This window comes from Lontra canadensis, unplaced genomic scaffold (assembly GCF_010015895.1).
Source record: "Lontra canadensis isolate GAN:19392208 unplaced genomic scaffold, GSC_riverotter_1.0 scaffold7, whole genome shotgun sequence".
Lineage (NCBI taxonomy): Eukaryota > Metazoa > Chordata > Mammalia > Carnivora > Mustelidae > Lontra > Lontra canadensis.
The window spans coordinates 6,221,334-6,249,099 of record NW_022631001.1 but is presented as its reverse complement, the minus strand read 5'-3'; the positions used below and the strand labels follow the sequence as shown (position 1 = coordinate 6,249,099).

The following is a 27,766-nucleotide window of genomic DNA, read 5'->3' as shown; positions in this document are numbered from 1 at the left end:
CCCGGGCCCCCAGGCCTCCGCGGCCATCTTCCGCGCGTGCGGGTGGGAAGGAGGGAGGGAGGGAGGCGCGGCCTCGCGCCCCGGCCCGCCCCCCGCCGTCCGGTCGCCCAGCCTGGCCCCGCCGTGCGCTCGCCCCGCCGCGCCGCGCCGCGCCCGCGCCGGGGTCCCGACTTGCCCTCGCGCCCCGCCCGCACAGCCCGCGCGCCCCCGCACCCGGCCCGCAGCCGCTCGGCCCCCGCCGCGCCCGCAGAGGCCGCCATGCGGCCCGCGCGCTGGCTGGCGCTGGGCAGCCTCCTCGCCCTGGCCGGGCTGCTGGAAGGCCGGCTCGTGGGCGAGGAGGAAGCCGGCTTCGGTGAATGCGACCGGTTCTTCTACGCCGGGACCCCGCCTGCGGGGCTGGCGGCCGAGGCCCACGTGAAGATCTGTCAGCGCTTCGAGGGCGCCGAGCGCTTTGCCACCCTGTACAGCCGCCGGGACCGCATCCCCGTGTACTCGGCGTTCCGCGCCGCGCGCCCCGCGGCTGCCGGCGCCGAGCCCCGCTGGCTGGTGGAGCCGCAGGTGAGCGAGCGGCGCTCGGGCGCGGGGCTCTGGCCCCGGGGAAGTAGGGGAGGTGGGGGCGCGCTGGGCCGCCGCCGCGAGGCCGCGGACGGGGAAAGGAAGCCCCCGCGTCTTCGGGGCCGGGTCAGGAACCCCGGGTCTCCGAGCCTCCCCGCTGTCTGAGCCGCAGCCAGAGCTTGGCGATCCGCGAGCCTCCGCTTCAGCCGCAGGGGCCCCCACGGTCCCCAGTGGGAGGGGGTTCTCCCCTGCATTTCGGGGTAGACGTCTGCAGTGTCTCCTTCCTTTCCCGACCGGTGAGGGGCGTGAGACGGACCGTTCAAATCAGCGGAAAGCCTCTTCTGGGAGCCCACAGGCCGTGGCACAGGGCCTCACCACAGTTTTTTGGGCCGGGGTAGGCGGGTGGGTGGGCGCTTTCATGCCCATTTTGCAGAAGAGGAGATCAAGGCCCAGGGAGTGAAGAGACCTGTGGAAGTCCACCCAGCTGGTAAGATGGGACGGGTGTTTGGGCTTAGAAGTTTACCTCCCTTTCTACTACGGAAAAGCTGCTCTTCTGCTGAGGCCACCTGAGCCTGAAAACCCCTTGTGCACAGGACGTGGAGTAACTCCGACCTGTGGTTCTGCTGAGTTAGGACAATAAAGGTACATAGTTTTAGAAATGCCATGGCATAGTTACAAGCAGTAGGGAGACTGACTATCTTCAATTAGTGGGAAGGGCAAACTAGTTTTGCCTGACTCTTCATATCTATATTATCAGACCACTTGGAAACCGTGTCATGAGTGTTCTGGGGAGGGTGACCCGACACTGCAGAAGGTTCCCAGAGGCCCTGCTGAATCTGCCTTAATACATCCTGTCTCTGCTTAGCTAGTCCCCTCTGCACACCCAGCCAGGCTCCCTTCCGGTAGGTTCTCTGTCCCTCACCCACCTTCCACTATTTCCTATGCTGGCCCCAGCCACCCAGGCCACCCTGGCAGGGGGCAGAGCTCCTCACTGAGCCCACCCATCCCTGATGGTCACAGCTGGCCAGAACCACTCGGGGGAACAGACTGCGGCTTTCAGGGGCTGCATTCAGAGCCCTGGGCGGTAATCCCTATAATGTCGTCCAGATAGTTCTATCTCTGAGAGCTTGGCCAGGACTCATCCCATCTTGCACGTCAGTCTTCTTCCCTTCCTGCCGCATCCAGTCCATAACCCTCACCTTGATGTCAGGACTTAGGAGATCAGGCATGTGTGAAAATGCCATTGTAAATTGTACACACGTAAGACATATATTAATCTGCCATAGTTTGCCCCCAGCTTCAAGCTCTCTCCCTATCCCCCAATTCATTATGCCTCACGACTGTGGGCCTCTCAAGAAACGGATGACTTAAGCTTTTCTCCTTGAGGATCTCCTGGATACCTCGAGGAGACAGAACATATATGTGAGGAAGACATGGGAATGTGCGCTGAATTTCAGTTGAATTCGGAGCACATTTAATAATCACCAGCTGGGTGCCAGGAACTTAGGGTACCAGGACAACAGGGGGTGGCTCTTGGGCTCTAAGGCTTCCTGGCATGCAGGTGAAAAACCCTGCTGGGTGGAGAGTGGCAAAACAGTTGGTCAGAGCCAAGCCGTGTGGGTTTGAGAATGTTTCTGTATTGACTAGCTGTAAAACTGGGCAGATTATCCTGGAGCCAACAACAGGGTGGCCTTGAGGATTTAAATGAGTGACTATATAAAGTTCTCTGAGAGATGCCTGGCACGTAAGTACTAGTGTTATTAGGACCTAAGCAAGGCCCATACTTTAATAAAGGTAAACAAAGTCCTATTAGATTTCATCTTTCTTGGAGGCGAGAGGGGAAAGCCTTAGGGTCAGGATGACATTTGTGCTGTGTTTGGAGGAGGAGGCAGAATTCAGGAGACAAAGAGCAAGAGGTCCAAGCCTCCTGGTGCTTTGGAGGGAACAGCTAAAGGGAGAAATGCACATTCAGGGATTAGTGTGTGGGGAGTGGTTGGAGCTACTAAACTAGTAGAAGTAGGTAGGTGACGGTCTGCTCAGGTGTTCCCAATGAAGGGGAATAATGGAAGGGAGAGGGCAGGTGTGAAGGAATCAAGGCTTAGTGAGGCAGAGCCATCGTCGGCGCAATTCCAGAAAGAGTTGGAGCAAGTTGGGGGGCAGAACCAAGTCACAGAGGCAGAGGGCCCTGGGGGGCAGGAAGTGAGGACTGGCACTGGGGAGGTAAAAGAGGATGGGGAAGGAGGGGAGACATGGGTCCAAATGGCAGCTTGAGAGTGGAGATGAACAATGATCTGGAAGAGGACAGGAGGCCATTGAGTTCCTGGCTGGGGAGGTCAGAATGGTGGTAGGTAGTGGCTGATGCTTTTCCCTGCAGATTGGGCTCCTGACCCCTCCTTCCCTCCCTGATCGCCCGCCCCTCCCTGGCCCACCCCCTAGCCTCAGTCAGGAGCCAGAGGGTATCAGGAGGGAGGGAAGGAAGAAGGGAGAGAGAAAAAGCTGCAAGATGAGATGCAGGTGGGCTCCGGAGCAAACTGCAGCAAACCTGACCTTTCCCCGCTCCACTCCACCCCCCACCGCCCTACCCCCTGGCCTGGATCCCGGGACCTGCCTTCCAGCCAAGGTCCCCACTGCAGAAGGATGCTCAAGGCTCACTGTGGACTTCTGGCTGCTTCAGAGCACTTTGTAATGCTGAGCTGCCTTGTGCCCACATCCCCTTTCTCTGAAGTCAGCTTTGCGGAGAGGCCCAGCAGACGGGGGAGGAAGAGGTGGGAGGCTGGAGGAGCTCTCTGCTTGCCTTGAGTGATGAGTCAGGCAGGGCTCCGCTGGCCCCTGGGGGGGCTCCCACAGCCCAGTTCAGCAGCTTTCACAGCTGTCCTGTTTCCCTTGGGGAAAAAAAACCCAAAATTGAAGATGGGAGAAACTTCATCACTCTTGAGCTTAAAACTCTAAGGTGTTGGCTGCCTGACACCTGCCAGACCAAGTTCATTCCGCAGGATGCAGTTTACAAGGCTCTCCATGTCCTGGCTCCTGGCTCCAGCTCCAGCCTTGGTTCTCACTCCTCCCCACCCTCGCATTTTCTGTTCTAGCATTATCCAGCTGCCTGGCATGCCCTTCAGAAACCGTACTGCTTGTCACTTCTACTTCTGTCCTCATGCTCATTCATTTTGCCCCGAATCCCCTTTCTGTACTGTCCTCTCTTGCCCTCACTTCTTCCCCTCCTCCATCCTTTAAGATTGCCAAGGTATCCTCTCTTCTAGAAGGAGTTGCCCACTTGACTTAGCTCCACTGGTCAGGACTCTGATAATTTCTCTATTTTGTATTCCCCACATTGGTTTTTTTTTTTTTTTTTTAAAGACTAATTTATTTGTCATAAAGAGAGGGAGAGAGAGAGGGTGCATGAACAGGGGGAGCAGCAGGCAGAGGGAGAAGCAGGCTCCCCACCGAGCAAGGACCCCGATGCAGAGCTGGATCCCAGGACCCTGGGATCATGACCTGAGCCCAAGGAAGCTGCTTAACTGACTGAGCCACCGAGGCATCCTTTTGCACATTGTTTTGTAATGACCTGCTTATGGGTCGGTCTCCTCCGTGTGAGGGCTTGAGAGGAGAGTGCTGTATCTCACTCATCCTGCTTATGTTCCTAGTGCCTGGGACACACACAGTCCCTCAGCAAGGGTTGAATCAAATAATGTGCTGTTGGGCTCAGTCAAGCAGCAGCCGGTGAGACGCTCGGCTTGAGATTTCGTGGTGGGACCCACGCTGCTGCACAGGCTTGCCCCATAGCTGGCCAGCAGCTGCTAATACAAACACGGTCCGTGTATAGAGCTGGAACCTTCTTCTAAGTCCACCCCATTAGTCCCAGCTCTGGCTTTTGGAACAACCCCAAAGGGTTTAGATCTCTTCTTGGGACAACAGCTTTTGGTGTCAGATACAGGATCCCATGTCCACCCACACGGGAAGAATTTAAATGGGATCTTCTGAGGGGCAGAAGGAGAACTCCAAAGCAAGCAGAGAAAGCAGTGGGTGGAATGAATGGGGGGGTGCCTGGGTGGCTCAGTCAGTTAAGCATCCGCCTTTGGTTCAGGTCATGATTGAGCCCCAAGTTGGGCTCCCTGCTCAGCGAGGAGTCTGCTTCTCCTCCCTTCGCACCTCCCCCCGCTCATGCTCTCACTCTGTATGTCAAACAAATAAAATCTTAAGAAATAAATAATAAGTAAATAAATAGAGAATGCAGGAAAAGGCAAAAAAGGTGAGAAAATATTCCCCCCATTAGCATGGTGGAGATGCTTTAAAAAGTTTCTAGTCAAGACTTGAGAGACTTGAGAACTGCTCTTTTGTACGGGGAGCCCTAGACCTTTTCATCTCTCAGTTCCTTTCCATTTAATGGAAGCATTTTTGGAGAAGATATCCGTGATGCCTTACCAATGTGCACTGTCCATTCATGTTGGAGGCCATCATATATGACTACCGTTTTATCAAGATGAACACTGGACGCATCTGGCTTTGTATTTGGCTTACACTTATTTAATCTCACAAAAATACTCTGAGGTAGATGTCATTGTCTTCATTGTAGAGATGAGGAAATGGACTCAGAGGGGTTAAGCAATGCCCCCAGGGTCACACAGCTTGGATTTGAACTCATGATTATGTACTCTCAGTCCAGTGCTCTTTGCATATATCACTTTGACCTCATAGTCAAGCCACCGCATTAATGGCCATAAGTTATTAATTCTCGTCTTGTATGTGGGGTCTTAATTTCCACTCTGTTGCTCATTTCAATAGTGAGCAGGACAAGTGGGAGCAGAAATCTGGCCTCGTACTTACGAGACTTAGGTGTAAGTGGCTCTGGAGTGAAGGGTAGATTCTGGTTAGCTATAAGAGCATTGTCCTAAAAGGCCCCGTGAGGCCATATTTCAGATCTCAGTAAATGCCTGGGAATAGTGATCGCAATTTAGAACCTTGATTAAATTCTGGATCTTTAATTTCTGTCAGTGGCTTCTCAACTACACACACCCTGAAACTGTCACACAGGTCTTTATTCTAACATCAGTCCCTTTTTCATTGTGTCCGAGAACAGATACATAGAAGACATCATATACTTGAATCCCTGTGCAGCAAACAGGACAATTCTGATACAGACTTTCTAGTTTGAATCCAGACTTGAATCCAGAGTTCCTGCTCTGCTGCATATAGGCTATGTGACCTTAAATTCTTCGAGTCCTGTTTTTCTCATCTGCTCATTAGAAGCAGCAACAGTGTTTAACTTCATAGAGTGTTTGTGACACATGACCAGAGTAACACACATGAACCTATAGCACAGTACCTGGAATATGGTGAGGACTTAGGAAATAGAAAGGTGTCTGTTTTATTAAGGTCTTACTTAGAGAGAGAGTGCAGGGGGTTGGGGGACAGAGGGAGAGAGAGAATCCCAGGTAGGCTCCACACCCAGTGCAGAGCCTGACTCGACCTGAGCTGAAATCAAGAGTCTGATGCTTAACCGACTGAGCTACATGGGCGCCCTGTTGTTATTACAGTAAAAAAAAAAAAAAAAAAACTTAGGTAAGTTGTACACTCAATACTGACCTTGAACTCACAATCCTGAGATCAAGAGTTGCATGCTCTGCTGACTGAGTCGGCTCCCCTTTTTATTTTATTATATAAAAATATAATATAATATAACAATAAAATAATATAAATAATATATATAATAATGATATAAATAATAATAATATGATTATATATTTAATATATAAAATATATTTATTTTTATATTTTTAAGTAAGCTCCACACCCAGTGTAGGGCTTGAACCCAGGACCCCGAGATCAAGAGTCACGTGCTATAAAACGTGTAAGACCTACACAAATACACACAAATGAGACGTTGGATTAGGCAGGTGACTCTTAAAATTCTATAGCTCTCTTAAAACATAAACCCTCCATCTGTACTGTCTCAAACACCAGGCTTGTATTTCACATCGTACAAGTGCTCAGAAAGAGCTTTGGTGAGAGACTGAATGGCTAGATGAATGAATGAATGGATTGAGGTGATTGAAAGAACAAAAATAAAATGGGTGCCAGAAACACCTCCACCCTCCCTGTCCTGAGTCACCAAGAGGTGTGTTGTCACAAAACAGACAGTACACAATGGCATTGCAGTCTGCAGTGCTGACTCTGGGCAAGCCTGGGAAGCGGCTGACTCAAAGGGATGATTCCAGAGTCAGTCACTCACAATTGCTTCCTTCCTTGGGTGCACATAGCAAAAGCACAAGTCACCTCGACTCTTTTTCCTTGCATTTTTCTCCTCTTCTGCCTTTTTCTATCTCTTGGAATTCAGTGTTTCCGTTGGGTTTGTGCTCGTTCTCAGAAGCAGGAGAAGGGCCTTGCCCTACATTGGCAGAACATCTCCAGGCCCTTTTGGCCCCGAACAGTTCAGTGGTGATGTCTCTGGGCACCGTTCTTTCAGTTCAGACTGAAATTCGGACAGTCCAGGAAAGGAGCTGGCACTTACCGACTCCCTCGCTGTGAACAAGCGTCTTTGCAAATTAACTCATTCCTATAACTAGGTGCTGGGACCCATGTTTGAGAATTTAGGACACTGAGCTTCGGCCTGGTGAAGCCACGTAGCCACGGTCCCACAGCTGCTGGGTGCAGAGTCTGGATGGGAGGTCACGGCTGCCTGATTCCCAAGTTCTTCGTGTCCTTCCTACTCGAGCGTGAGGTCTTCTAGTGACAGCTTTCGTGTGTTCTCTCCAGATTCCAAACTGACTGACTAGGGTTGTTCACTTCTTTTCGTTTTACTGAATTCATCTAGTTCTTTGGATGATTTGTGGCTTTGCTTTGGAATCGGCTTCAGATTGTCCTCAGCTCAGTTACGAGCTCATGGTGATACAATGGAACTTTCCCTGAATAAAGAGTTTATTCGGGTTTCAGATTTCTCTTCCTTTTAAACAGTCAGTGAAACTTCTGAAGTACAAGTGAGAATATGAGAAAATAAATCCTCCCACTCGCCAGGAGCTTGTGCTTCCTGTGATCTGGTCTTACTCCTAGAATTGCCGTTGGATTGAGAATGTGGTCCCCCTTCATCCCCCTTCAAGTCGTAGATCACGTCTCGGGAGTGGCCGCATAACTGATCGGCCCCATGGAATGATCGGCCCCATGGAATGCGGCAAATGTGGTAGCCATTATTTGTTGCCTGCTGATGTATCTCCTTGGCCACTGAAAGGAAGGAGGAATAAAAGAGAAACCGACTCATGGTATGAACCAAAAATAGAAGCATCGTTAGTATTCCGGTCAGCTTCTGTTGACCCAGTGCCGGACAGCGTATGGCTCCCTCTGAAGAGGTCAGGTTGAGATCATCTTATACTTTGAATCAAGATAAAAAATATGGGTACATTTCATTTTGCAGAGTAAACAGGTGGCTGAAATAGCGTTTGACAATAAAGATTAAATTACATGTTCCAGTCGACTCGGACCTTAATTTTAGGCATGATTGGTTTTGAGTTTCGGTTGGCAGGAATGCCTAATGCTTTAACAAGGCCCTTGGCCCTGGCCTTCTTAGGGAATTAGGAACTAACTTAGGGAATTAGTTAATTCCCTAAATCAACAAATATTTATTAGAGCATCTGCTCTGTGTCAGGCACTGTTCTTGGCCCTGGGAACAGAGCAGTGAATCAAACAGACAAAAATACCTTCTCTTTATGGAGCTTACTACCTGTTAGAGGACACAGGTGATAAAATAAATAAAAGACATAACAAATAGTGAAAGTACTAAGAAGAAAAATAAGGCAAGGCAGGAGGATATGAGCTACAGGGAAAAGGTGATGTTTTCAAAGAGTTTTCAGGGAAGGCGTCATTGTGGAGGTGATTTTGGGTATAAACCTGAAGGAAGGGACAAAGCCAGTCATGCAGGTAGCTGGGGGTTGGATGTTCCAGGCAGAGAGAACAGTAAGTGCCAAGGCCCTGAGGCAGGAGTGTTCCTCATGTTTGACAAAGAGGCCAATAGGGCAAGAGAAAGATTCATGAGGAGAGTAACAGGAGATGAGGTCCAAGAGGTGGGGTGGGAGATGGCAGACCATGTAGGGCTCCTGGGCTGTTTGTAAGGAACTTGGCTTTTACTCGTGTGAGATGGGATGCCACTGTGCCGACTTTGGGCAGGGGGTTTTTGACGTGCTCTGTCATCTTGACAGCTGCATTCAGAACAGGCTGTGTGGGTTCAAAGGCAGAAGCAGAGAGGCCAGATGGGAGCTTTCAATAATCTGGCAAGAGACAGTGGTGGCTTGGACCACTGGGGGTGGTGGTCTAGTTCTAGGTCTATTTTGAAGGAAGAGCCAAGAGGGAGAGAAAGGGAGGAGTCGCAGACAACTCCTAGGACTTTGGCCAGAACAACTGAAAGAATGGGGTTGCGGCGAATGAGACCAGGATCCCAGAGAGGAGCTGGCGTGTTGCCGTGCTAAGTATGAGATGCTTCTCCGCGTCCTCAGCGGAGCTTCAGGTCGGGCCGAGAGCTCGCTGGGGGTTTCCTTACCACCCTGGGCACTCTTCCAGGCCTGTTTTCACATGTGATCTCACATAATCCTTATGGCAGCCGCAGGAAATTGGTGCTGTTGTGATCCTCCTTGGGCAGAGGAGGCTACTGAGGCACAGAGAGGGTGGCTTAGTCGTCCACACTCACACAGCCAGGAAGGGTGGGACTGCAGCTCTCTGACATCAGAGAGCTCGTAGAGCTGCCTGTCTTAGCAAACCTGTTAACGTGCGGGGATCTATTTCCCTCTGCTGAGTGAAGCTGCTCTTTGCAAAGTTCGCATGCTCACTTATCAGGATTTTATAGAGCAGAAGCACGTTCCCAGCCCACAGCCACATGCCCACGCCTGAGGATGCTCACGGCCCCCAGGGGCACCCTCGTGCTGAAGCCACGGTGGGTTACAGGAGCCGGAGGTGCTGCCCTGGGCCGAGGGGGTTGTTGCCCCCCTTTTGCAATCGTGCTCTGCTCCGATCCACCCTGAGCCCATCCTGTGTCCATTATGCAAACAGACATTCTCCAAAGGGTTGGGGGAAGGGGGGATCTTCAAAAACCCTTGCCAGGCAGCAAGGATCACTGAGTCTCAGTGAGTGTGGCCAGGATGAGGGAGGGCTCTTGCTTTTGTGGGGTGTGGAGCTGTTGAAGCTGAAAGTGGGCTGGGTGCCCTGTACGAGCCTCAGGAGAATCTGGCTCCTGACCAGGTGCCAACTGCCCCGGGGGAGTGCGGGGGGCAAGAAAACCACGCCCTCCAGAGCCCCACCTCTGGAACAGAGAGGGAGTACCCGCTCATCCATCCATCAGCCCTTGAGAGCTTGAGAGACCCTCCGGTGCCCCCTGCCTGGTTGCCCAGAGTAGGAGAGATAGCTGAACCCAGCACATTCTGACACTTCATACCCGGGTAATGTCACACACCCTGCTTTGGGACCAGGAGAGGGCCTTCGCTCCAACTCAGCATCTCCCACGTCCTTGAAAGTATAGAAATTCCCTTTTTCCTTTAGGACTTTTCGTAAACTGAAGTCCTTCGTCCCCATGCAAGTTCTTACCTTTGCCCTCATGTCCTAGGTAACCCAATATCCACCCAGCCTGCGAGTTCCTGCTGTGTCTGGGAGATGGTAGCATTGGTTTTAGGAGGTCCCTGTATCATTATTTAAATATTTATAACCGAGGGAAGAAGTGGACTCATATCACATCAGTGTTTTGAGTGAATTGACCAGGATGCATGACTGATTGGGGCCACATAAGGAAATGGCCACTGTCGATGTTTCCAAAAGACTGGTCATCTGCCAAAATGTCAGGGTGCACGGAAGCCTGGGGAAGGGAAAGGCGAAGTTATGAACCACCATTGGTCTTTTCTCATTCTTGAGGATCTCCAGTGTGGAACCGTGGTGCCCAGGATGGCAGATTCCTCCTTCATGGCCAAGGGCACCATTTGGTGTCCCTTCCTTCAGGTTTATACCCACCTTCACTGGACACACTTGCCCCCGTGATCCCTTCCGTCTGCACCGGGAGGGCCAAGCTCCCCTCATCTTCCTCTAGGCCTCTGCAAAACAGCTTCCACACTGGTTAATCGCTCCTCCCGCATCTCTAAACTTACTCCCCTTGGAAGCCAGAGAAATCCTCTCAGATCATCAAGCCCATCGTGCCTCCAGCAGCCTCCCTGGAAAGCCTCGGGGCTCCCCACTTCTCCTCATGTAAAGATAAGTCCTTATCGTGGTCCCCAGAGTGCCCTAGAGTCCTGCACACGTGTCTCCCACTTCCCACCCAGCCTTATCTGGTGCCACACACATTGCAAGGCCTTCACCTCTAGCCATTTTGGATCATTTCGGTGGGGGTGGTGGTGATGCTGTTTTCCTAATTCCTGTCAAAGGACTTATGTACCTGCTGTTTGGTTTTGCATTTTGTCTTCCTTGAAATTCCCAAATAGGGCAACTGCCCAGAATATTCTCTAAGCACCAGAGCTCACATTTCTTTGTTAGTGTGTCACAGTTACACATCTTTGTGTGACTGAGTGCCACCCAGTGAGACACGAAGTGCCATGAAGGAGAGTACAGGGCTCTGGTTGCTCACTGTCCGAGCCTCTGTCTTTAACCTAGGGACCAGCACGTGTTTTCTGTAAATGGCCAAATAGGAAGTATATTAGGCTCTGTGGGCCCTAAAGTCTCTGATGCAGCTATTCAACTGGGCTGTTTTCACACAAAAACAGGTCTGGATAATAAAACGTAAATGAATGAACATCGCTGTGTCCCGAGGGAACTTTATTTATGAACACTGGTGGTTGGCTGGATTTGGCTCCACAGGCTGTAGCTTGCCAGCCCGTGGTCAAGTTCATGCCAGCTCTTTGTAAGTGATGAAGAAATGTTGCTCAGTGTGGACCACTTAGCAAATATGGATTGAACAGCAACAGTGCAATTTGAAACGTGGGCAATCCTGGTCCTCTTGCATCCCAGCAGCCCTAGATCTGGACCCGCAGACAATTTTCAACTAATCCTGTTAATGTATGATGATGGCCATCATTTATAGTAAGGGTTTTTAGGATTATAGAAGTAATATATGCTTATGGTAAAAATATTTTTTGAGCATTTTAGAAGTATATAAAGAAAAGGATCTCATTTCTCACAGATAGCTAACCTTTACAGTTGAGTGTGTGTGTGCGCGCCTGCATGTACTAACATTCCAGAAATTTCTATTCACGTAGAGATGCATATAGGCTCTCAGGCCTTTCATTCTAGTCAACAAGATTCAGCACCCTTTTGGACCCTGGAGCCACAGCTAACACGACCCTCAAAGGACCACCCTACCCATGGAATGAGAAAGTGAAGGGGCTCTTCATGAGTGAATTTGCACATGAATAGAAATAATTTATTTAATTTAGAAACAGAAGGCCTGGGGGCCTGGGTGGCTCAGTTAGTTAAGCGTCTGCCTTCGGCTCAGGTCATGATCCTGGAGTCCTGGGATAGAGCCCTACGTGGGCCTCCCTGCTCAGCGGGGAGCCTGCCTCTCCCTGTGCTCCTCACCCTGCTCTTGCTCTCTCTCTCTCAAATAAATAAATAAAATCTTTAAAAAAAAAGAAAAGAAAAGATATAGAAGGCCTGGGTCCTTCAAACACAAAGTCTACTTTATCATATTTTTTCCAGTCACAGTCTAGATAACTCAAGGGTAGCCTAAAATAATCTTACTTCTTGCCCCTTCCTGTGCTCCTGAGCAGGGATGATGCTTGTCCTCTTACAGGGGACTCACTGGCCTGCCCAACATCAGGAACCCAGTTAGTGGCAGAGCTGACTAGTCTCCTCATTTCTAATCTGGGTCTTTTCCTAAGCCCTGCTGTCCTATAGTCTCATATTTAGAAGAACTTGAAGAAGAGTGACATTTGGGGCACCTGGATGACTCGGTAAAGTGTCTGCCTCCGACTCAGGTCATGATCTTGAGGTCCTAGGCTCAAGCCCCACATCAGGCTCCTTGCTCAGCGGGGAGCCTGCTTCTCCCTCTCCCTCTGCCTCTGTCTGCCCCTCCCCCTGCTCGTGCTCTCTTCCTCTCTGTCAAAAAAATATGTAAAACCTAAAAAAAAAAAAACCTTAAAAAAAAAAATAAGAGCGACATTCATAAAGCCCAGGAGAAAAGGTTGAACAAATGGAAATGGTTTTGCCTGAGGGCAGATTTACTAGCTTCAAATCATATTTATTATACAACATTGAGAAGCACATGCTGTCTCTTTTGTGCTGAAGACACAAGGGTTAAGATTTAATAGTTTGAGGAGGGTTTAGTTTGGAAGCAAATAAACCATTTCCCGACAGTGAGAGTTACTATGCTGTGGGAAAGGTGGTAGGGCTGTCAGGTCCCCTTCTCTAATGATCTTCCAAATGGAGGGTAAAACTGTCAGTCGGCTTCAGAGAAAGGCTATTTCTTGTAGCTGTCATCTTGTGTGGAGACAGGCTCTGAGCCTTTCCCAGTTTTCCAACAAGGGTGACCCCATAATTGGGTTGACAGTGGTTATATCGCAGGCTGTGGTTCATGGACCAGGCATGGTACTGTTGCTTTTGCTGCTGTCAGTATTGGGTTCCATTCTGCTCCTCCACTCTTGCCACAGCCAGCGCCCGAGTACTTCCTCTCATTCATGTACGTAATAAATGTGGTCACAATCGACCAGAGACCAGAGAGTATCATCAGTGACTTGGGGTTTAAGAGGTAGGCTTAGACTGCATCTTTTTGTTTGTTTGCTTGTTTAAGATTTATTTTATTTATTTGAGAGAGAGACACAGCGAGAGAGAGAACACAAGCAGTGGGAGTGGGAGAGGGAGAAACAGGCTTCCCCCTGAGCAGAGAGCCCGATGTGAGGCTCAATCCCAGGACCCTGAGATCATGACCTGAGCCGAAGGCAGATGCTTAACAACTGAGCCACCTGGGAGCCGCACCCCCCAGTTGCTGATTGACATTGTGATGGGTGTTGCCATTCTCATCCACATGGAAACCATTTAGTGAGTTCTCAGCACCAAGCCAAGAAGTAGGAGTCTCAGACACCGCCCTGGAACAAGACTCAGTCTGTTCCTGCAGGTGTCTTGTTACTTAAGTCAGGAAGGCAGATCGTGACCAAGACTGAATTCTCTCCTTCTGGACTGTTAGCCCCAAAGGGGCAAGGACTGAGCAAGCGTACAGAGTGTTTAAGAGGGTGGGACTTGTAGAGAGACAAAATTGGGTTGAGTCCTAACTGTCATTTACCAGCTCTGTGACCTTGGAAATGTTACTGAATTTCGTGGAGCTCAGTTCCTTCTCTGTGGCATGGGCCTAACAAATTGTCCCCATTCCACCGGTGGGGGTTGGGAAGATGGTGTGACAGTGTATGCAAAAGGCACTCCCCATTGTGTCCAAGCACTCAGTATGCGTTCATTAAGCATGTGGAATGAACAAGTAACCTTTGCTTCCCAGACCAGGCCAGGCTGAGGGTCGCCATGATCCTGTTTGCCTTAGTATTATTTCTCAAGGGGTTTCCTGGCCTGTGCCAGGAAAGCAAGAGGTCAGACTCTCAAGGTGGCCCAATGCAAGAAGACAGGTCAGGCCAAGCAGATGCAGAACCAGTGCTTGTCAGTGTCGTATGCACCTTTAGCAAAAAAAAAAAAAAAAAAAAAGGGTCCTAACACCAACTCTAAAGTCCTGTGTAACCCTGGATTTCTCTAATAAAACTGTTGAGCTGGTCAAAAGCAAAAACAAAAATCCATACTCCTGCTCCATTGCTACCTTCCTTGTAACTGGTCTCAGCTTCTTTTCAGACTTCAGTGGCTCATACACTGTCCTTCATGTTCCTTTGCCCGTTGATATGGTCTTTGTTGGGGAGCTCGGTAGAAGTTCCTTCTCTCTGCTCCATGGGGTGCCCCTCCGGTCTGTTCCCAGACTTCTGGAACCAAGACAGGCCTATCTCTTCATTTGCTCCTGAAATTTAATCCAGGTGTCTGGAAGGTTCCATGCCTACAAGGTTCCTGCCCCAACTCCCACAGGGGACTTGCTGGGTTCTCCTGATGCCTCAGGCTGGTTGGCATATGAATCACGGGCTTACATAAGCTTATTCAGGTGAAGGGCAGGGCTGTGGTAATAGATCCCTGGTAGATTCACAGACATGGGAACAGAGATACCCACAGGCCTCCAATGAACCAGAGCTGGGAAACTTCTAGAAGTCAAATGGTCTTACAGTCTTCAGGGTCTCTATCCTACTCTCCCGGTCTTTTAATGGCTTTCCTGCTTTTCAGTGAGTCAACCTGGCTCTCAGCCATAAACTGCATCCCACTCTGATTGTTGTCAGTCTCTGAATTTCTTGGATTGAGAATCCGAGAGAGTGCCCTCTGATGGGCTGCTGGCCGGATGTGACTGGCAAGGAGGTGGGTAGGAGGGGGTCATGTGGTAAGAAGTGCTTTCTTTCAGAGAGAGTATCTGAAATAGTTAATTTAGAAATAGAAGTTAGCTATAGCATACTGATTGATGAGGGCTGAGATAGCCGGGTTGTCTGGGAGACCCCAGTCTGGGTAGCCATATTCGACTACCCAAGGGACCTTCCCTACTCAACGGAACCGGCTCTGTGTACCAACTCTGTGTGTAACTCGTGCCACAAAGGCCCCAAGGTGGAATCAGTCTCCCAGGACTGGGAGAGTTGGGATCTTGGGAAAGCGTTCACTGAAGGTTGTTTGCACCAGGGTCTTGGAAGGAAACGGATGGAACTCTCCACGTAGCTTAACCAAAAGAATGGAATGAAGAAATTATTTCCAGAGAATTAAGGGAGTCAACAAGGTATGGCAAAGCTGCTAGGGCCTAGCCATTTACAGGAAGCTGTCACCCTTCCAAGCCTGTGGGATCAGGTGGGAGCCTGGTAGGTGCCATGACCACTGAGAAACTCAGCCAGAGCCAGAACCACAGCAGCCAGGTGGTGGTGGGGGGAGCAAAGGAATAAATACCCTGGTTTTTCTCTCTCCCATCCTCCCCTGGCTGCTTCAGTCAGAAGCCAGAGGGCATGAGAGCTCAGACGATGTGCTCCCTAAAAGTCAGCCTCCTGGGGCACAGAGCCGGTGGAGAAAAGTGGAAAATGGACGTGGGAGGCCAAAGGGGACCACCCAGCACGGGAGACTGTGAGGCTGGGGCTGGGCCCAAGTAGCCAGGTGTAATGCAAGTAGAGAGGAATGGTGGAGGCACCCCCTAACCCCTAGGTCACAGGTGAGGGGGGTAGGGAGGAGGGGGCAGTGCAGACAGAACCAGGGAAGCAGTCACACGACCTCCGTGTAACTCACATGGTTGGGGACGGATTAGCCTATTTTGGTTGAAGTAAGGGAAGACTTGAGGGAAGAGATTGGAGGAGTTTGGGGGAGGGGTGTGTGCTGACAAATACGCCCGTTTGTCATTTAACCAGGAAATCGAGGTTGCTGTCAAAGACCTTAGAGTAGTGAGATATGCCCAAAAGAGTATAAATAGCAAAAATGGGCTTCTTGTTCCATGTATGGATAAGGCAGGAAATCCATGCTTACACACGTTTGTGACCAGACTACTGATGGGTTCGATAGGCGGCAGGCTTAAATGGCCCTATGGTACTTGGTTCTCTCCCTTGGTATTATCAACGGCACTCTTGCAGCGTGAGGATAATGCTCTCAGGCGTCACAAGCATCACGTGAATCAGTAAACCCAGCTGGGGCACTACTCTAAGGTGATTCAAACATTTGTTTTTAGGTGTGGGATTCATGGGACCCCCCCCCCCACCCCGGTTTATCGGCATCACCTGGGATGATAGTAAAAGTGCACTCGGAGCCCCACTCCACACCTCGCAGTATGTCCGTGGGGGTGAAGCACAAGAACAAGGACCAAGGAGCTTGTGATACAAACTGAATTTTGAAACCTACTAGTTTTAAGAGACGTCCCTGATTTCTCATACTGGCCATCTGGGCAGGAGTTAATTCCAGCAGAGACTGATGGGATAAATGAAACGCTGATACAGATCTAGCCCCACAGGTTCTCAGCTTAGAATCACCCGGAGAACGTTAAAAACATCCTGATTCCCAGCGCTCTCCTGACCCCAGAATTCCTATTTAATTGGGCTGGGGTGAGGCCTCGGACATAGTTTATTTAAAGCTTCCAGGTGATTCTGACGTGCAGCCAGACCCAAGAACCTCTAATCTGGTCTGAACCCCAGAAGGTGGAAAAAATTAGAAATGGAAATGTCTCAGCTTAACAGACTTTTCGGAATTCTGTACCACACAGTCACATGCTAAGAATAATTGCTCTGGAAAAGACAACAGAGCAGAGAGTGGAAAACGGGCTTCAGTAAGTAGCAAGGCAGGAAACCCAAGAAGAGCAGGGATGATGTAACCTGAGGAGGGACTGCACTTCTGGAAAGGTCTTAAAGGAGTTGGCCCACTTTCGGACGCTCCCGGAGGGGGTTTGAAACTTGACGCTTTGTGTGAGGAGGAGCCTGTGGGCAGTTTGTCTGTCCCTGAGGCCAGAGGCCAGCCTCCCCTCAGGGGTCCCCTCCCACCCGTACTGCTGTTTAGGTTTGGTGCATTTTTTTACTCCCTCCCTTCTATTGTTTTGTTTTGTTTTTTAAACTTCCAAGAAAAAAGAAAAGTCTGCGATAGAGCCTGTCTTCTGCTCTGTCATCCTCTGCCTTAGGAGGAGAGAGCCCTTCACTCGTTGCCTTTGCACCCCTGGGGTTCGGGGACATACCCTGAGCACCTCCAGGGCACGCAGTGGCCGGAGCAGGAAATGCCCGCTGCTCCCTGAGGCAGGAAGGTGTGTGAGTGGCCCTGGGGGCCCAAAGGAAGGGTGAGGACCGGGAAGCCCGCCTCAGGGCTGAAGGGCTGGTCAGGAAATGGAAAGCCCTGCATTTCTCTTTCCAAAAAAAAAAAAAAAAAAATCTTACTAAGTCTTCTAAAGCTGTTCCTATTCCCAAGAGGATAAAGAATATTTTGGATGCCAAACAGGGAGGATTTTTTTTTTTTTTTCCTTAAACGGGTGGGTCAGAACTCTGTTTATGCCTTTCCCTGAGAGCTGCAAGGTCTTAGGGGTTATTCCTCCTCAGATATCCTCCTTCTGCTCTCCTGGTCCCACCAGCCTCCTGCTCCTTTTCTGAAAGGCAGCTTTCCCTCCAGCTTGGTATTTTCTGGGGTGAGGACCTTCTCTCCGGATTCCCTTGAGGCCTCAGATCTGGTTGATGTTGCCTCTCCTGTGCGCGTCTGTGGAGAGGGCCTGTTTTTCGCCAGCCAGCTCCGGGTCTGATAAGATTATCTGCTGTTCGACTGTCAGCAGCACTCCTGTTCCTTGTAAGGAGGGGCCCTCACCCTGCTTGGAGGTGGTCGAGAGATGATAGCATCTTTTCAGTGTGTGTGTGTTAGATCAGGGTAGAATCAGAACAGCACCTGTTCAGCCCATCGATTACTTAGCTCTTCTTGAAAATAAAACAACTCCCCAAACGAAATCGCCTCTTTGTCCCCACAGAGTTAGGTAGGAGCCCCCTGGGTCTCTCCTGACGATAGGATCGTGTCTGGATCAGCCCTGCAAGTGCCTCTCTAGCCCCAGCCTAAGATTCTCCCCCAGGAGGAGAAACTTCAGCCTTCCCGAATCACTGCAAAATTTTATAACCGTTTAGAATCCTTCTAGATGACCACCTTTTCCACATAGCAGATCCCGGAGCAGAACTGGAGGACAGGCTGTTCTGTCCGGGGCCTCTCTTTCTCCTCTGCAAACTCGAGGACAGGAGGGGCACCGGCAGACTGTTATAGGGTGAGCTCATTCTTTTAGCAGCTACCAATTGCTCCTGCTGCGGAGGGCCCCTGTGCTGGGTGCTGGGACCCAGAGATCGCTGGCCACGGGCTCGGACTCTTCCATTCAGGGGCATAGACAGATGAGGAAACATGGTTTCAGGGCCTGGCTACCTTCTCCCCACTCCGGCGGTCAGCTTGCTCAACTTGACCATCCCTTGTATCCCCCCTCCTGGGCCACACCCAGCTACTCCCACCCGGCACCCCCAGTCCCCGTCCCCTGAGCCTGTCTTGCTTCTCACCTGCATACAGTCTCTTTGTGAGCAGTGCCGATAGCTGGCACCTGCCACCTTCGGCCTCTGCCCCCCGGCCTCTGATGCCAACGCCCTCTGCCCCCTTCATCGTCACCAGTTCCTTCTCTGCATCTGTCCCTGGACTGTGGGTCATGTCTGTGGGTAGGACAAGTACAAAAATGACAGTCCTGGCCTACGCAGAGCTGGCCTGGCCCATTAGTCCTGGGCGGCCTCCACAGAGCCTCCCTTTCCTTCCAGCATCTTTCCTTGCCTCTCTCTTGAATTCCCTGGCACAGTGACCCCCAGAGGCTTGCAGACATTCCCTGGGCTCTGCCTGCATGTCCCCACTTAGGGCAGAGAACTCCCCAGTCCCAGCTCCCAACACACCCTTTCCTCCTTCCCCTGTGCTCTCAGCAGAGGTCATCCTGGATCCCAGGCTGCGGCTTCTTCATGTGCTCCCAGAAGCATTCCCTCTGCTGTCCTCCCCCTCACTCCCCCATGCCATCAGTGCTGTCGTCATCACCAGCATACTAATCAGTCACTACCTACCTAGAAGCTACCATACCCAGAATCTTCATGATGTTTTAGGCAGACGAAAGTATGAGAGATGATCCTGATGTCTGTGGAACTTGCAGTCTGTAAAAATGTAAGAAGCAAATGCACAGGAGCCCGATCTCCACATGCACAGCCCCCCCACCCCCCAATATCTCTTTCTGCTGGATCCGTTGTATGGGCTCTTTTTAAAACTAAACTATGTGACTAGTTGTAAGCGTCTCCCACATTCCCATCCTCCTCATCGGGTCATCCCAGCCCTCTGCAAAGCCTCTGTGCAGCTCTGTGTTCTGGAACATTCTATGCCTCTGCACTCTCTCAGGGCATACACCCCCTCTCCCTCTGCTACCACTCTCTCACCCCTTGGCACAGTCCCCTGACTGGTCTTGGGGGTCTTGGCTGGGACTCTCTGGTCTTCTGGCCCTGTTGGGTCATCTGTCCCGTCAAAATCCTTGTGCTGTCTTGATACCAGGAAGGCAGTTAAGGGGGCGCCCCTGTACCTGCCAGGCCTCTGAACTGCTTCAGAAAAGGCTTGTGAATTCCCAGGGGAGTTGAAAAGAGAGCAAGAGGAAGGAGGAAAAAAGGGAAAGCAGCAGCACTCACTGCTGCTGACTGCTGAAGCTTTAGGTTTGTGTTCTGCAGACCATTATCACTGTTCACAAATAGCTCCTCCCACCACACTTGGAGACAAACTCCACTGTGGCAAATCTGCACCAGCTGACTCAGGTCCCTGAGGCTTGCATGGATTTCATAGCCCAGAAGCCCTCAGGGACTCGGTCGGTGCAGTGGTGCTATTCCCCTGAGATGCCTCCGAGCCCCCAAATGCTCCTTGCACACATGGAGACCTCGCAGCACCCCCACTCCCCGTGCCCCTGTCCCTGGGTTGTGTGTGGGGGCTGGAAGACCATCTTTGCTGATTCCCGGGAGCCCTGCTTCTTGGCTGAGGGCCTGCTCATCTTCTGCCTTTACCTAAGACTTCTCCAACAAGCCGTCCATGTCTGCAGTCCACGCTTGCCCGTATCCGGTCACTTTCACAGTCTGCCTTCCTTCCTGAGCCCTCAGTGGAAATCACCCTTTGAAGTCTCACTAAGGATTCTCAATCATCAAAGACTTTGCTCATTGTCTCCATCCTTCCCTTTCCTCTCTGCAGCGGGGGCCACACTATTGACCTTCTCTAGCCAAAGCTTTCTCCTCCCCTGGCTTCTGATGTGACCCAAGGTACTTGATTCTCCTGCAGCTCTGTGTTTCCCATGTCCCTTGCCTGTCCTCCAGCACGGCCGAAGTGTGGCTCTCATGCTCCCTTCCTCGCCCAGGGGCGTGGGCTGCTGCTGGCCTGGGGCTGGGGCTTTGGAGTCTGTGAAGCTGGATATAAACCTCAGCCTGCCACTTACATATTGGGTGACCTTGTCCCTATCACTTCTCTGAGTTTGCACTTTCCTGTATGTCAAACGGAGATAGTGCCTCGCCCCTTGGATTATGTGAAGAGTAAATGCCCCCATGGCAGTGCTTTCCAAATTGTAATTATTGGCAAACTTGCTTTACAGTTCTTGCCATATCTGAGGCCATGGGGATCCTGTTAGGATTAAAAAGATGCTCTGTGTAGAGCCTTTTCCGCGGTGCCTGGTGCACAGTGGGCACTCCCTAGTCGAGATAATTTTCCTATGGTGAGTTTTCTGTGTATCAGATCATTTATACTCTGCTTCCTACCGTTCTTTCCAATTCAGCCTTTCGCTTGTCCTTACTTAGAATCCTATTTTTGGGGGTACCAGGCTGGCTCAGTCAGTTGAATGTCCGACTCTTGACTTTAGCTCGGGTTGTGATCTCAGGGTGGTGAGATCAAGCCCCATTTCAGGCCCCATGTTCAGCAGGGAGTCTGATGGAGAATCTTTCTCTCTCTCTCCTCCTCACCATCCCCAAAATAATAAATCTTTAAAAAAAGAGAGAGAAAGAATCCTATTTTCACAGGCCGCTGGTCTCTGCCCCCATGCCTTGGTCTAGAAGTCTTCTTAAGCCTCACTGACCTTTGTGTGTCTCTACATTTATGGAAGTCTTGTGTATCCTTCGAATCCTGCCTCAGCTTCTGTCTTCTCTAAGAAGTAAGAAGTCATCCTTGGGGGTGCCTGGGTGGCTCAGTGGGTTAAGCCTCTGCCTTCGGCTCAGGTCATGATCTCGGGGTCCTGGGATCGAGTCCCACATCGGGCTCTCTGCTCAGCAGGGAACCTGCTTCCTCCTCTCTCTTCTGTCTGCCTCTCTGCCTGCTTGTGATCTCTGTCTGTCAAATAAATAAATAAAATCTTCAAAAAACAAAAAAAATTAAAAAAAAAAAAAGAAGTCATCCTTGACTGGTGCCCTTCCTTCCTTTGGAATTCGTTAGCTCTTTTTCTTTATCTCACTTCTGCAGCATTTAGGGTAATCTGCAGGCACCGTTATCTTGGTTTCCTATTTAACTTTGTATCTATGTCTTGTTTCCCCAAAGAGATGGTGTATTTCTTTATGTTATGAAGGTATAGTTGGAGGCACATAAAGCAGTGATTAAGGTCACCAGCCGTGGGGCTGGGCTTGGTGTGTTTGAGTGGTGTTGCCATCCCTCACTGTGTGACCTAGACTAGGCTGCTCACGCTTGATGTGCCTCAGTGTCTTCATTTATCCAAAGGTGATAGCAGTGCCATAGTACCTAGTTTTTTGGTGAGTTTAAATGAGTGAAGACTTAGCATAGCCACTTGCTGTTTTAATACGTGTGAAGTTTTCAGAAGAAGGCCTGGCGTATAAGTATTGACGGGGGCATGGGGTGTGGGGGTTACCATGCTACTGCTTCCTTCCCTAGTCCTGGTCACATGTAATATATGCTCAATAAATATTGTTGAATAGATGGATAGTTCCCTTCTAGTCCTCCTTTGTGATTTTTTTTTTTTTATGATTTTATTTATTTGAGAGAGCAAGCACGTGCAGGGTGGGTGAGGGAGAGAGGGAGAGAGGGAGAAGCAGACTCCCCACTGAGTAGGGAGCCCGATGCCCATGACCTGAACCAAAGGCAGACGCTTAACCGACTGAGCCACCCAGGTGCCCCTCCTTTGCAATTCTCTAAATTAGTTTTTTTTTTTTTTAAGATTTTATTTATTCATTTGGCAGAGAGAGAGATCACAGGTAGGCAGAGAGACAGGCGGGGGTGGGAGGTGGGGGAAGCAGGCTCTCCGCTGAGCAGAGAGCCCAATGCGGGGCTCAGTCCCAGGACCCTGAGATCATGACCCCAGCTGAAGGCAGAGGCTTAACCCACTGAGCCACCCAGGCACCCAATTAGTTTCTTTTTCTTACATGCATGTTGGCGGGAACTCTGAAAGTCTCCTTTCAGTTAATTCCCAAACAGAAACCCCATGGGTTTCAAGAGCTTTTACTATCTGGTACAGAGACCGACTCAGAGAGAGAAACCATTTTTTTCTTGATACTAAATTCGAAAAGGAATTTATTATAAGATTATTTATGGAGTAGGATGCTGGAGGGGGAAGAGTTCATTTTTCTAAAACCTACTTAGCATGTTGTGATTAGGGAAGAAAATTTCCATTAAACGCAGGAACTGTATCAAATGACGTGGGCAGCCTAGGGGGACCAGGTCCACAGGGAGGTAGAGCACACAGAGTGAGCTTTGTACCCGTCCCTCAGTCCAGAGGTTCCGCTGGGAAACCAAAGAGCAAGATTAGTGGTGCTTGCCGAAGGGCAAGTGTAATCCAGAAATGTGATCTGAAATTACCTCTTACATCACAGGCGTATTTTTGTCTTCAGGGAGCAGTGTTGTCAGTAATTTACTATAATGGCAATAGCCAGATCATTAAACTGTGTCTGCAGAGAGCATGGAAAAATACACTGCCCTTTACACGACCATGTCTCAAAGAATATATTAGACTCTCTAAATCAAATACTCTATATTTAGTCCTGTTTCCCATAGGTGAGTTTGGTATTTTAGTTACATACACACTGACATTCCTTCAGAAAGGGAAGCCTACCGAGACTTATGGGGCTGATCTGTAGAGTTAAGTAAGGCCAGTGATGAAGGGGAGCTGTTATTCTGATTTTATTTAGCTATTCAGATGGTTCTTTAATGAGTGACATTCAAATACTAGTGAGCCTGGGAGCAGAAGAAAGTTTTTTTTTTTTTTTTTTTTTTAAAGATTCTTTCTTTCTTTCTTTCACAGACAGAGATCACAAGTAGGCAGAAAGGCAGGCAGGGAGAGAGAAAGGGAAGCAGGCTCCCCGCTGAGGAGAGAGCCCGATGTGGGGCTTGATCCCAGGACCCTGAGATCATGACCTGAGCCGAAGGCAGCGGCTTAACCCACTGAGCCACCCAGGCGCCCGGGAGAAAGTTTTGTCATAGGTTAAAAAACCGGTTTTAATACAAGCAGCAGGAATCGCAATGGGCATGTCTGTCAGTGGAGGTCAGTGAGCAGACTGTTCTAAGACCCTGGGATTTAATGTTTAATAAATGATATAGTAGAGGGGCTTCATATACCCAATCTGTGTGTGTGCGAGAGAGAGAGAGAGAGAGAGAGAGAGGGAGAGAGGGAGAGAGAGTCTTCCTACAGAGAAAGGGCGGAGTGTACATAGGGAGTAAAATAGGAAACAGCCTCTTCTGCAGCTGCTTCCAAACACCTGGGTCCTGGGATACTAGGAAGGAGTGTGTGTGCACCAGAGAAACAAGCCCTTCCCCACCGGGGCGCTGGGAGGGCTGGTGCCCTAGGGACTTCTCTAGAGCCCCAGCTTCAAGTGCAGGCGATCCAGGGGCCCCCTTTCTCCAGGGAACAGGATGCGTCTCAACATTTGCTCTCTTCTTTCAGATCGACGACCCCACCAGCCACCTCGAGGAGGCGAGTGATGAGGCTGATGCCATCACCTCTGTGAACAGCCTGGGAAGCCAGCAAGCCCTCAGCACAGATTACTTGGACTCCGATGACCAAAGCGGACAGGTGTACCCGGTCTCCCTTAGCGATGATTTCCAAGTGGCTACGTTCGCGCTCACAAACGCAGCTCCGATGGCCCCGTCCTTCCGCGAGCGGTGGTACCGGGATCTGCGCAGCCTGATGGAGCGGGCCCTGACCCCGCAGTGCGGCGGCGGGGCGGACCTGTATATCCTCGCTGGCGCCGTGCCCTCCCGCCGCAAGGTCAAGGACAGAGTGGCCATCCCCGCGTTTGTCTGGCTGGCCGCCTGCTGCGCCGCGCCCGGGGCCGGCTGGGCTATGGGCTTCGTCCAGCACGCGCGCGACGGTGACATCATAGAGGACGTGATGGTGCCCGAGCTCGAGAAACTGCTGCCGTCCAGCCCCCGGCTGTTCCAGGACAACTGCGGCGAGGCCCAACAGGACACGGAGAGAATGAAAAAAATCCTGGAAGTGGTTAACCAAGTCCAGGATGAAGAGCGAACGGCGCAGACCAAAGAGGACGCTCGTCCTCTCTCCGGCCCCCAGGGCCAGGGCTCCGCGCTGCTGCCTCCGGAGCCGGCTGAAGAGGGGAGGGGCCTTCTGGGCAAGCTGATGGGCCTCCTCGCCACCCCTGTCATCAAGCTTTTCCAACTACTTTATTACGTTGCCGTGGGCGTCCTGAAGAACACTGTGTACGTCCTGTGGTTTGTTACCAAGCAAGTGTGTAACGGCATAGAAAGTTGCCTTTACCGCTTGGGTTCAGCCACGGTCTCCTACTTCTTGGCCATCGGGGAGGAGTTGGCCAGCATTCCCTGGAAGGTACTCAAAGTCATGGTCAAAATCATCAGGGCGGTTCTCCGGATCCTTTGTTGTCTGCTGAAGGCTGTTTGCCGCGTTCTGGGCATTCCGGTCCGAGTCCTCATGGACGTGGCCACTTTCCCCATGCACACCATAGGCGCGGTTCCACTTGTGTGCAAGGACATCGCCATGGGCCTGGGCGGCACCCTCTCTCTGCTCTTTGACGCTGCTTTTGGCACTATGGGGAGCCTGTTTCAGGTTATTTTTAGTATCTGCAAGAGGATTGGCTACCGGGTTACTTTTGACAATTCAAGGGAGTTATAGAACTCAAAAACACTAGCAGGGTCCAGTTACATTGAATTTGATTTTTTTTTTTTTTTAATAGAGAACGCTGGAATATTTTGTCTTTACAATGGGTTTCTGTTTGCCGTCAATTACTTTATATCTTGGCCTGTGGTAGGGGTATTTGCATGTTTTGCAAAGGAAGATGATATAATTTAGACTTGACCAAAGGGAGATGTTGAGAATGGGATTATGGGTAGGTAGGTCATCTGTGGGATATGGGCAAACTTCCAAACCATTGGAATCTTCCTTCACTCTGCTGCTAGATGGACCACCTGAGATACTCTGGTATTCATTTGTGATAACTAGGAATTACAGAGAAGGGAAGAATTAGGAAGGAGACAACTTTAACCCAAAGAGTTTCTGAGAGAGTGGGATGGGAATCGTGTTTCTGTTATGAGGTGTAAGGCACAACTTATATAATGCTGCTGGTCGATTTGTTTTCATTCGCTTCTCTTTCTCTCCAACTCAGCTGACCTTGGTGAAGTGCAGACATGCTTTCTTGTTGAAATAACTTTCTTAGGGATAAAGATTTGCTAATATCCCTGAGCTTTCCATGGCTTTGAAGGACCTGTAAGTTTTTGTGTTTTTTGTTTTTGTTTGTATATGTGTGTGTGTGTGCATGCGTGTGTGTTTAGTTTTTTTTTTTCCCCTCCCAAGATGAGTTTTGCTGCATTTTTCTTTTAGGTAATGATAAGCATTTTGTGTTAAATGTGGCATAACAAAGTTTGAATGCAAGGGCAAAAATTGTTTGCCCTTTGAACAGTGTAGCACAGTCTTCTTGGGCATAAAGAGGAGAGTACAAGGGTCAGAACCCTGCTCTGAGTAGGTGGTGTAGGTCTGAGAATCCTTAGCTAAGCTTGGATTAACTTGACATAGATTAAGTCTCTGGCTGACAAGAATGAGCTCAAAGACTGATATGTTAGCCAATAGGAAAATTTGTACTCTCCAGCATTCTAGGTCAGTCTTTGTTATGCATCAGATGAGTACTCATTATAGTAAAATACTCTGACCTCTATCCTTAAATGATTGTTTTGGTATAAATGTGTACAGAAGCGCCACAGAAGAAGAAAACAACTATTCTAGGAAAAAAAAACAAAAACAAAACCATATACTTATATAAGTTTATATAAGCATAAACTTGATTAAGAATCACCATGTCTTAGGTAATTCATTTTATAAGTGTGTTTGAGGCTAGAAAACACAACTCTTCCATTAATGCAATTTTGATTTGGGAGCTAATCTGATCAAGCACTTATCATTTTAAATCTTGCCCTAAAGGAGAATGCAGCTGTCTTCCAAACTGCTCTGCCTTCCACAGCTGAGATGGAATCATCTGGATTTTTCTGAACATTTTAAAGAGTTGCCAGGAGGTAGAAATGGGCCATGGGCCAAATGTAAAATACTGACATTGGGGTGTAGAGTACCATTCATCTGAAAGTTAGTTGTAAACACCTGGGATCTAGAAGGCAACAAGGAGGGGATAATGGAGAGAAACAATACTTCCAGTAGGTAGGTAGACCAGAAATGTGAGTGTAGTGAGTTCCATTTTGGAGAAAAATAATTGAATCACCCCCAAAGTAGATCAATTGGTGAGATAGTGTTGGGGATTATGAACACCAGACTGGTCCATGGTAGGGGGTATGCACTAGACTTATCCAAGAATCTTAAGCAGCATTTTAGCAACACTTCTGTTTGTGAGTGTGAGACTCTGTAGTGGGCCTCCCTTCATTTCAGCTGCGTGGAGGTACATGGAAGGGTGAGGGTTTGCCTTGGTACTGATGGGTCAAGAATCCTGCTGGATGAAAGGAAGGGAATCTTTGAAGCTGCCAGATAGATGGTCTGGCCAAAGCTTCAACTGATAAAGAAACTGAGGCACAGGGAGGCACCAGGCTTGTCTTTAGTTTCTCTGCTGGCTCGTGGCAGATCAGGAGCCAATGTCTTTCACACATGTCCCATCACACCTGGGATGTCAGATATGGTGGTGTGTGTGTCAGTACTCAGCTGCCTCCCTGGGTTTTTTCCATCATCCAACCAACAGAGCCCAGGCCCTGGCTCATCAATCAGATGGATTGAGCCTATGGGATGAAACCGTTAGCCGTCCATGCACAGCACCATGCTTCCTGCCCCCCCCGAAGAATGTTTGTTCCCTCACAGTATGTGTTTGCATACTGATAGGCCCAGAGAGGGCATCTATGGAAGCTTGAACCCCTTGGCACCAGGCAAGGAACAGGGCATCCAAACCGCCTCTTGAGAGCCATTTGGAAATGCCTTCTTTTCACTTCTAGTTGTTTAGTGTCTTATTTATTTTTGAGTGGCCTTTTGTGAAATCTGGGAACGGATAATAAGGCAAAATAAACCCTTAGGGTGAGGTAGCTGAGCCTGATTTACGGACACTGACACCCGCAGGTGGCTGGATGGTCCTCCCAAGCTGCTTTGAGCTTTGAGGTGAGAATTTGGATTGATGACCCCTGTCTTTAGCTTGGAAGATTTTTCTGTCGCTCTGTTATGTTTTCGGGCCCTGGGGAAGTCAACTCTTCATTATTACAGAGCTAATTCTAGTCTGTCGATGAACCACGCCTT

At 49.9% G+C, this 27,766-nt stretch overlaps 1 protein-coding gene across 1 annotated transcript; it reads left to right on the top strand.

Moving 5' to 3' along the window:
* The first annotated feature begins 206 nt into the window (after positions 1-206).
* On the top strand, positions 207-26,239 carry ENDOD1 (endonuclease domain containing 1). The gene is made up of 2 exons (XM_032852760.1): positions 207-558; positions 23,963-26,239. The coding sequence occupies exons 1-2, from the start codon at positions 259-261 to the stop codon at positions 25,163-25,165; spliced, it is 1,503 nt and encodes a 500-aa protein (XP_032708651.1). The 5' UTR covers positions 207-258; the 3' UTR covers positions 25,166-26,239.
* The last annotated feature ends 1,527 nt before the right edge of the window (positions 26,240-27,766 follow it).

What these genes read in the sequence shown, in the direction of transcription:
- ENDOD1 (XM_032852760.1), top strand. Translation starts at nt 259, where the DNA reads ATGCGGCCCGCGCGCTGGCTGGCGCTGGGCAGCCTCCTCGCCCTGGCC. An exon ending in GCTGGCTGGTGGAGCCGCAG is followed by an intron (nt 559 to 23,962) that starts GTGAGCGAGCGG and finishes CTCTTCTTTCAG; the next exon opens with ATCGACGACCCCACCAGCCA.